At 30.3% G+C, this 11,066-nt stretch overlaps 1 protein-coding gene across 10 annotated transcripts in view; it reads right to left on the minus strand.

Annotated features, from left to right (window-relative positions):
- The window catches only part of LOC132271236 (uncharacterized), a 51,168-nt gene extending 47,917 nt beyond the window's left edge, over positions 1-3,251 (minus strand). For 4 of the 10 annotated variants that reach the window (XR_009469672.1, XM_059772564.1, XM_059772563.1 and 1 more), the window contains exons 1-2: positions 2,998-3,238; positions 1,887-1,977 (exon numbers count right to left, since the gene is read on the minus strand). Coding sequence is in view for 8 of the 10 variants with exons in the window: in XM_059772564.1 (XP_059628547.1) it covers positions 1,887-1,977; positions 2,998-3,090 (184 nt within the window). In the remaining 2 variants the exon portion in view is untranslated. Of the gene's footprint in view, positions 1-1,886; positions 1,978-2,997 lie in introns of all 10 variants that reach the window. The other 6 variants (XM_059772562.1, XM_059772560.1, XM_059772561.1 and 3 more) reach the window with 4 other exon arrangements.
- Between the last annotated feature and the right edge of the window lie 7,815 nt (positions 3,252-11,066).

Below are 11,066 nucleotides of genomic sequence, written 5' to 3' on the forward strand. Positions count from 1 at the left end.
TGAGTCTTAGGTCCGTTGGGTTTTGTTCACAATGAGAGACATTTATTGAGTTACTGAGGGGCACATAGGAGTCTAGGACAATTGAAATTCAATGAAGTACTAGGGATTCACAAAATAGGATCAAGATAAAAATTGTGTCTAGGTGCCTTAGTCCTTTCATATTTTAGTTTTGGAATGTTTAAACTTGTTTTGGAATTACTTTGAAAGCATTTTGAAATGGTTTAAATAGATTTTAACAATCTGAGCATCTGTTCACTAGTAGGTGGTAGTCAATATTTTGAGCACCGATACTCAATCCTCAAGTGAGGTAAGTTACCGGTTGCATAAAATTTGGGCACTAGTACTCAGCGGCAGAATGGGCTGATTAAGCTGTAACTCAAAATGTAAGCACCAGGACTCAGATCGCCAGTTTCAAAAAAATTGGTTTCCGAACTTAAAAGGGTGACTTTTTGGACTAAACTCAGTCTGTCAATCAATTTCAATATTGTTCAAGGTTATGGATTAGGGTTTCCCACCTATATAAAACCATGTTTTCATACAAGAAAGAGAAGTGCATACACATAGACACATCTTTAAAAAAAACTAATAGAGCATGCTACTTAAGCTTCAAAAAACTTTTCTAGAGCAAGCTACTCTTGGATTTAAATCACACTCAGTGGATACTGAGTGTTTTACTTGAGTGATGATCAAGACTTCTCTTGTGGATTGAGAAGACAAGTTCCAAACTGCAGAGACACACATTGCATTTGAAGGAATGGACAATGGGCTAGAGAAAGCAATTTGATAGACACATATCAAGGAGCATGATTGAGGCTTTGAGAGGTTGTACAGTGGGTTTCCAAGGCCAAGAATCGAAGATGTTTGGTGGGTGGTGCCCTTGTGTGTTTGGTGGGGTTTGTGGATGGAACAGAATAGGAGATCATTTGACGGAGAGGAGACTCCTGTTGGGATGCGTAAGTTCTCCATTATTAGTTCTCTTTTTTGTTGGGCTTTCGAGAGAAATTGTAAATCGAGGGTGGGGACATAGTGGATTTTTTTGGATCTATTGAGAGATTAGGGGCCCTTGTGTAGACTGTAGCCTGTTGCGGGTTGCATTCCCCAGCTGATCATGTGATTTCCAATGATACTTATCAAATACAGGTTAGTGAAAAACATTAAACATGGAAAAAGAGAGAGTTACAGAGAGAGAAAGGACAGCAACAAAGCTTAGTGGAGTCTCTTGCAAAAGTTTGTTTTGGAGGTAAAATAAGCTGAATAATGATTCTAAGGCGAGACTAGCATGGTAATGTCATATTAGTTTGGCTTCTTACTGTTTGGCTCTAGTCTAAGTCCGTAGTTATTCAAATTTTCAATGTAAAAATTGTGTCCCGCGCATTGCTAGCTCCCGTTATTCTGCTTAATCATTTGCTATTTCGTTTTTCTAATGATTGTGATGAAGAAACGAAAGGAAATTTAATTTGAAGCAAAATTTAAAAGAGACCTATTAAACCCCCCCCCCCCCCCCCAAAAAAAAAAAAAACAAAAAACACACATCCCCCGGCCCAAAACACCATTTTTTTTCTAGGTCTATTAACATTTTACACATGTGAATCGATCTAATTATCGAAGGAGTTTATCAAAATACCATAATCTTACAATTGGATTTGCACCTTATTTTCATCCCATGTACAACCCACCTTTCCAAAGTCCAAAGCCTAGAGTCACTTACCAAGCAGTATAAAATTTCAAGTCCGTCAAATTAATCTTAGCTCACAGAGTTTTGGGGCCTCAAGAACACCACCTCAAGATTGTCATTGTGCTAAACTGTCACGTGAACAACTTCCAAGTAGAGTATGAAAGAATGTTATTTTTAGCTATTTCAAACATATCTAATTACATTAACTTACCAAGAATGAATTGGCAAGCTTGGTATGGCCGAGGAGACTGGCATAGTGATAAAATAGTTGCCTCTGCTGCTGCCGGATTGACATGCATCTGCTAAAAATATAAACCAATTTGAGTAAGTGTATCTTTGCAAAGTTTATCTTTGCATGTAATCCCATTTTCAATTGGAAAGCCAATAGGGAATGTAATTCACTCACTGATACTAAGAGCCGTGCAATAGAACCCAGTCAGTGATTTAAAATGTTATGTAATTAATTAAATATATTGACAAAATAATGTAATTGATTCAATAACTCTAAAATAAATGTTGAAATGAAATTAGTCTTTGTCGTCATATTACATACTCCGTATATTATATGAATGTGTGTTTGTGTGTTAGAAAATAAATTCACAGTTTGCTTGAATAAACATATAGCATAAATAGTAACAAGTTACGAGAGTCTATTTTAGGGATCAATCAGATCATATTAGCTCGAGTTTAACAAACATTATTTTCTACCTTTCTGGGTACTTAAAAAATTTTGTTTATTTATAGATTATATTCTTCCTAGTGTGTGGTTTTGGTCAAATTTCAAGAACTTCTCCTATTATAATCTTTTACATGACTGTGTATAACTGGATTTTTCCTAGTATGTGGTTTTGGTTCAATTTCAATAACTTCTCTAATAACAATCTTTCAAGGACTCTGTCCATGGGTTCTTCCTAGTATGTGGTTTTGGTTCAAATTTCAAGAACTTCTCTAATTATGATCTTTCATGTGACTGTGTATAACTCGGTTCTTCCTAGTATGTGGTTTTGGTTCAATTTCAAGAACTTCTCCTATTATAATCTTTTATGTGACTATGTGTATAAATGGGTTATTCCAAGTATGTGGTCTTGGTTCAATTTCAAGAACAACTCCTATTATAATCTTTTATGTGTATGTCTGTATGACCTGAATGGAACAAAAGATCCAAAAGATTAACAAAGAACCCAGAAATCACAAAATCATATATACAATATTTCCATTTCTTTCTGTTTCGAACCAAACAGAGCATTACAAATTCTTGAATAATCGAACAATCAGAAAAATGAAAAAAGGAATTGAGAGAGAGAAGCGAAAAAAAAAAAAACCTGAATGGAACTGCAAGCAAGTTCGATTTCTCGCATGGTGGCTTGAAGGTGAGCCAAATCAAAGGGTCCACCGTTCTGATACCCTTGATGCATCTTTACTCACTATACAGTGACCGGAACAAAATCAATTGTTATAGAGGTGTGTGTAGAGAGAGAGGGCTTTGCCAGCATAGGGGCAAATGACTCTTCAAAGAAGAGGAGTGTTATTTTACAGGGTGCATGTGCAAATGGCTGTTTCTTGCAGCATTAAAAATGAAAAATGAAAGAAAAATAAAGGGACCGAAATTATTTACGGAGTATTACAAAAATAATAATTATTTATTTTTAAATTATACAATTACTCTTCTAGATATAATTTGTCTCCCTCTCTCCCTCTTTGAGAGTCCCAGCCCAAAAAATATATATATAGTAAAAAACAAAACAAAAAACTAAAAAAGGTATAACTTGAATAAATTATCTTACAACAAAAAAACTAATATATATATCTATACTATTATTAAATGTGCAAAGTGTTTCAGTATTTTAGTATATATTTATTAATTAATATAAATTATATAACACTCAAAATTACCTAATAAAATTAAAATTAATTCATATTAATAAATTTTAAAAAGAGTTTAATTCAAATTACAAAGTTTGACATTGGTTTTAAGTAAAAAGAATTACATGAAAGTCTCTTATAAAACTATAGAATTAAAGAAATAATAATCACACCTTCTCGGCCTTTTAGCTAAAATCAAGTGTAGTACTAAATATTTTTGGGTCGGCCTTTTGGCTAGCCTTTCTTGGTCTTTTGGTTAAAATCAAGTGTAGTACTACTTTCTTGGCCTTTGTGCAAAGAGTTTCAGTATTTATTTATTAATTGATATAAATTCTATAAATCTCAAAATTACCTAATAAAATTCAAATTAACAAAATATAAAAAGAGTTTAATTCACAATAAAGAGCTCTCATTAATTATTATATCCCACGATTTAAATTTTATAAAACTCAAAATTAACTAATAAAATTAAAATTCAATCTATAATCAATTATGCTTAACCAACCAAATGATCCATAAATTAACTTATTTATCTATTTATTATTATAAATTTTTTAATAAAAGAAAATCTAATTCGACAAGAATTATGAATATAAAAATATTCATTAATTGATATATAAAATAAAATAATTTTTCTAAAACTCTACTATAAATTAGCTTTTATAATGAGTTTCTTAGTAAAATTAAATCTAATTAGACAATGATATATTTAAAAAAAATAAAATAATTTCTATAAAACTTAATCACAAATTACCTATTTTATTTTTAGTAAAACTACATCACACTAGACAAAGATATATTTAAAGATTTTTTGTAAAACTCTAACACAAATTACATATTTATCTATTTATTATGAGTTTTTTAATATAAGGAAATCTAATTAGGCAAGTATTATTACTATAAAAAATTATTTATTAATTGACATAAAAAGATATTTTAAAAGAGTTTCTATAAAACTCTAACACAAATTACCTATTTATCTATTTATTATGAGTTTTTTTTAATAAAAGTAAATTTAATTAGACAAGAATTATTAAAATAAAAAATATTTATTAATTGAAAATTACCTAATAAAATCATGCAAAATGTTTCAGTATTTCAGTATTTATTTATTTATATAAAAAAATATTTATTAATTGATATAAAAATAGTTTCTATAAAACTCTAAAAATTACCTAATAAAATCAATCACATTCTATATAAGACTCTAATTTTTAGTTCTAGTTATTTTTTATGGATAATTATCACAATATAACCGGCCTGGCCCAGTTATGATTATGTAATTATCAGAAAAGGACACATGTCATCATCTTATTAATCCAAAAAGCATATAAATAGAGGCATGGAGGACAGAGGAAGGAGTATAGAAATTGAGAATTCTATAAATCCATAATTCCAGGATAAAATACAGTATTTATTTATTTATATAAAAAAATATTTAAAATATTTATTAATTGATATAATACTATTATTAGATGTGTAAAGAGTTTCAGTATTTAAGTACAAATTACCTATTTATCTATTTATTATGAGTTTTTTTTATAAAAGTAAATTTAATTAGACAATAATTATTAAAATCAAAAATATTTATTAATTAAAAATTATCTAATAAAAGCATGCAAAGTGTTTCTGTATTTCAGTATTTATTTATTTATATAAAAAAATATTTATTAATTGATATAAAAATAGTTTTTGTAAAAATAATAATTTCTCATGCTTTAGTTTCGAAAAATAATTGTTGTAGTGAAAAACAATCAACCAAAATAAGAGACCAAATGCATTAAATGGCTGTAATACCCCTAATTTTAAAAGGATAATCTCGGTATTTATTTATTTGTGTTTAATTATATTTTTAATTATTTAATTGATTATATGACTAATTGTTTATGTGTTTAATTAAATTAGGTATTACTTGATTATTTGATTATGTGTCTATGTATTATTTGTATTTGTCTATGTGTTAATTATTTAATTAGATTATGTGTTTAAATGGTGTTTTGATTAATTGTAAATTAAATATTTTCTTTTCTTTTATTATTTTATTTTATTTTCTTTTATAGTTATGATTAGTAATAATGGGCCAACCAATTAGGTCACATGGACTACTTGAATAGGAAGTTAGATGTGTATAAATTATTACCCATGAATAGTTGTGTCTGTATATATATATATTTATATTATATACATATATAAAAAGGAAAGTAATTTATTAATTACTTTTATGGTAACTTCTGTAGTAATATTTAATCTGATGTATATGTTTTATATTTAAATAATAAAAATATACGTAGATTTGATACGTGTTATGCTTTAAGTTACTTATTAATATTATGGTAACTTAAGTATTATTAGATAATCCATTAATAAATAATGGAATGTGTATAATTTATTTATTTAATAAAGATATACATAAATTATATACTTAACATATTTTACTTACCTTTTTAATATATATAAAAGGAAAAGTAATTGATTAATTATTTTTATGGTAACCTGGGTAGTAATATTTTATCTGATGTATATGTTTTATATTTAAATAATAAAAATATACAAAGATTTGATACGTATTATGTTTTAAGTTACTTTATAATATTATGGTACCTTAAGTATTATTGAATAATCCATTAATAAATAATGGAATGTGTATAATTTATTTATTTAATAAAGATATACATAAATTATATACATAACATATTTTACTTACCTTTTTAATGTTTTATTTTTTATTTTTTTTAAGTTGACTTGGATTGGGAAAAGGGTTAAGGTTATTTTATTTAGCCTATAAATATATAGCTATAGATTGTAAAAGGGGGTTAGAAATATTCACGTGATATATGTTATAGAGAGAAAGAGAGAGAGTTAGAGAATGAAGGAGGAAAAAAACCCTGTAGAGAGAGAAGATCAAGGAAGAAGAAGTTTAACTTTCGATTCGAAAGTTTAAGGTAAGTTCTTATTCTATTTCTTTCCCTTTGATTCGTGTTTAGGAAATTCCAGGATTTATTAAACACATAAAATTAAATAATTATGCATGTTTAATTGGATTAGAACATAGGTTTTATGAATTTTGTTCATATCTGTTCTTGTGTTATGAATTGATAAATGCAGGATTTTGATTTGATTTTCAGTGTGAATTTTTACATGTTTAAATTATATATTTTTCATATCTGTGAAATGATGGAACGTAGAAACATGCCTAGGATTCCTGAACATTAAATAGGAATTAGGTTTGGGTTTAAATAAATTTAAATAGACTCAATCATAATGATGTTTGCTATTAGAATGTTTTAAACAAACGAATGAATTTAATCTTTTAATATGTTTTAGCAATTGAGATTAAATGTGTATGATGAATTGGATATGGAGAATGCTTATTTGACGGTATAATAAAATATCATCATATGTATAAGAATCAGTTTATGTAGAAAATATGATATAGGAAGCTTAAATAAATAATAAGTCATTCCTATTTTGTGATAACTTGATATCATATTATCATAGTTATTTCTGGATTGTTTGATTAATTTCCTTAATCGTTACATTAATTGATGGATTGTGTGGTTTAATGCACCGGTATGGGACGGTGGCATTCTAAGGACGGATTAACTTATCAGTTAAGTCATACCTATTTTATATAAGGGAATGGATTAACTAAAATGTTAAGTCCTACTTATATTCAAGGCAGGTCAGCTGAACAAGTTGAATGACTTATGGAGGATTAATTTATTAAATAAGGGAATGGATTAACTAAAATGTTAAATCCTACTTATATTCAAGTCAGGTCAGCTGAACAAGTTGAATGACTTATGGAGGATTAATTTATACTGAATAGGATGGTTACTAGATTATATATATATAAGTATGGTGCCAAGATATGAGCTTGAGTCTCAGGATCAATGGTTAGGGTGCGTATATCGCCAGGGATGTGTAGCTAGATATAGTGTAGTTGTGTACCCTAGTAGGTCTATGTACTCATGCCCACTATATGTGCGTTTTGCATGTTGCCTACTATTCAGGTTAAGACAACCCTATAGTCTAGTGAGGTTCTTTTAGTGTGTATATATATATATATACGGACTACTAGTTACTGTTGGATTGACTAGGATGTATACGTGTATCGGATCTCTGCTTGGACTGTAGTAGAGTAGAACTTGTTTGTGGACCTGACCCACCATTATTTTTCAGGTGTTCGTCAGGAGTAGAGGTTGTTCGTGCTGAGCGGGGATCAGTCTACTTCATTCTTCCGATGCTACATAGGAGTTCCTTTATGATTCAATTTCCTGATTTAGATAGTTATTGCTGTCATTTGTTCAGTTTGAATTTTCTAGGGGTCCACACAGTATGGATTCCCGAGTTGTATTTTGGAGGATCAGTTGTATCAGAAGAGTTTATTAATTAATGGAAATATATTCTGAGGTTTATTATTAGATTATCATTTTAGTTTCTTGTCAGCATTTTATTTATTCTTCTTTATTCTTTTGTACTCTGTATTCGTTTATTACCGATTTGTTTTTGATATCCTCGGGTATTCAGGCGTGGGCCTGGCCAACCCGCATTCTAGAATCCGGGGATATCACAGTTGGTATTAGAGCACTCCAGGTTCAAGTGTCCTTAAGAGTGTCTTTCGTTATATGACTTCCGCGTTGCGTCTCTTAAAACTTAGAGCCGGTATTAGGATTCATTGTACTTTATTTACGGTTTGTTAGAAGGAGCTGATGTCAATTATATTTTGTAGTCATAGAATGGTTGGCACTAGGAAAATGATGGGTTCAAGGCGAAAGCGATATAGACCCAAAGGAGTAAAGGAGAACGTTATCAATTTCGTTGCCAGAAGGCAGAGTTAGGGATCGATGATGTAGGTTCATTTGGTGTTACTTTAAAAGTATAAGCCAATGAAGGATTTAGGTGTACGTGATTGGACACCGCATATCGGGGCCAACACGACTTCAGTTGATCTCAAAAAAGAGACAAGTGAGAAGTAGGAGCCGAAGAGGATCCTAATTGAGGAGATTTATGTGCATCCAATAGAGAGGGTACTAAATCTTGAAGATGGATGATCGCGCGAGGTGATCTGAATTACTAGTAGTATAGCGAATGTTATTAGTAAAATAGGGGTTGATCAATCTATAAATAATTAAGCTTTCTTATCATTTCTAAAAGAGATACATAAGAAGTATTGTTCAGGAATTTTGGGATCGGATGTGTTCTTATCAGAATGAAATATATAATACTTAAATCACATACAAGAAGGCACTGGTATTATGTTGTGACGTTCTAATTTGCTTTATAAAGTCAAGTTAGACAGTTTACATTCTGCATATAAAAAGGATGAGGGTTAAGCCCTTAGTATTTGCTTAGACAAACATTTGTGTTTTTAAGCTATGTTTTAAAGAATATGTTTCGAGATTGGATAATTATTTACAAAACTATAAAAGGAAATTTTGAAACAATCTAGTAAGGTTGATTTCAAAGGAGACTTTCTTTTCTAGAAAAAACGATATCCTAAGTAGGAGTATATCTTGTTTTGTTGTGTTTATTATATGTTTATTATTTTTTATTTTATTTATTTATTTATTTTTTTGTTGTTAATTATTCGGAATTTGGTATGTGGTTTAGTTGGGGACACAAGTGTGTGATCAGCCAACTATTGTTTTAATAGCATGGAGTAATAGCGCTATTTACGTTAGATTTGTGAGCGTACGGTCATAGGATTTGGTAGATACACATAAATCTAGCCAATCTATTAGACCTGGACATGTGTCATTATGGTGTGTTTTGGGATGGGATAATTAAACCATCACTACGAGTCAAATAATTTAGAACGATTAATTTAATATACTTTACGTTAGGTATGAATTCGTATCATATTACAACACCATGATATTGGTGGTTGTTAATGTTTCGGTATACGTGAGGTAGTGGTAAATAAAGATCACTGTAATGCCATGATGATTTATCAGAGGTGCTGGATTTGCTGAACATTTTCTTGAAAATTTCAGAAGTTGTTACCAAGTCGGAAGGAGGATTTAGTATTGGATTAAATACTTATTGGAATGACACCGAGTAAGGATAGGAGACTGAACAAATATTCATCAGTAAATTCTTAATCAAGAATTTATTCACGAGGGTGTATCATTAAGAGGGATTTGCCAGTGTTGCACATGGAGGAGAAAACTAAATCTCTTCATTTCCATAAATAATATGGAATTATTTTTTTATTCACAATTTGCAACAATTAGCTGTTGCTAGGAAATTGATAACTTATATAAAGGATGGAAAGAATTCATATTATTTTGAAATTAGATAAAGAAGTCAGATTGTCATTAACTTGTCTTAAAGAAGCAGGGTGTGTCAAAGACAAGATGGTGAGACCAAACACCTATATAAAGATGAGGTGCATGGTAAGTATGGAAAGGTCGTAGTTTGTTGACTTTTGTTGAGTTAAAATCATAGTTGACTATTGATAAATGGAATTACCGATTGATTTTCAATATCGGCAAGTTTATCACGGATCAGTGGTGGATAGATTTAGTTACAGAATTCGCTTTTGAAGATGCTTTAATTTAAACATTGGGTACAGATGAAAGCTGGTGGTACCAGACTAACGGTACTTTCTATAGACAAATTGGATGGAGGATGCACGGACTGAGTTTCACAACTTTTAGTTCTTCATCCTGGTGGAAACATGATGCTTCACGATAGGCGGGAGAAGGGACATAGTGATTTCTCTCCAAGTCTAATATTTATTAGATAATAGAGATGGACCATCAAAGATCACTAGATCCTTTGCAGCCATTTCCTATACTAAAGTGGAAATGAGAAAGCATTTTACAGATGTAGTTGCGGGATTTCTGATTTTACACAAGGGTCAGGATTCTGGATGGGATATTGGTTGACTGATACATTAGGTCCGCTTGATTCTTGTCTATTTCGAACTGGTAGGACTTCAGTTCATACAAATAGAATGGATCATGAGACGGTTTAGATAGATTACAGTGGTGATTCACACTTTATATCAAATTCCGTCTGGTGGAAGCAATGATATAAATGGATGCTCTCAACGAACGATAGAATATTTAAATCTTTTAGTTAGTTGTTGAGTTATTAGATGCATTTATAGCAGGTGTAATAATAACAATTGTTATTATTACGTTACTTGAGAAGGTCAACTTTGAATATTAGAGCTGACCTTGGAGACGGTGTTACCTTACTCAGATGGAGTTTAAGGTACTCGAGGAGGATTTAGCAGTTTCCATAAATAGTGATATGACGATCGGGCGACTGAGCTGGAAAGTTTATAATTTTTCTTGGTGTGCTCAGACGGTTAGAAGGTACATCATGACATCAAATGTCGGTTTTGGTGAGCAAATACGGATAAGGATGCATATATAATTGCACTGAGTGTAAAACCTGTTACAAAGGTGGAAAGTTGATCATCGGATATCATAGGAATCTTTAGCCACTTCCTATAACAAATATGGAAGTTGAATTAATAAAAGGAAATCTAATCAGACAAGTATTATTAATATTA

Source organism: Cornus florida, unplaced genomic scaffold (genome assembly GCF_030987335.1).
Source record: "Cornus florida cultivar Cherokee Brave unplaced genomic scaffold, ASM3098733v1 CherokeeBrave_3.0.0_Hap2_Chr08, whole genome shotgun sequence".
In the NCBI taxonomy this organism is placed as follows: Eukaryota; Viridiplantae; Streptophyta; class Magnoliopsida; order Cornales; family Cornaceae; genus Cornus; species Cornus florida.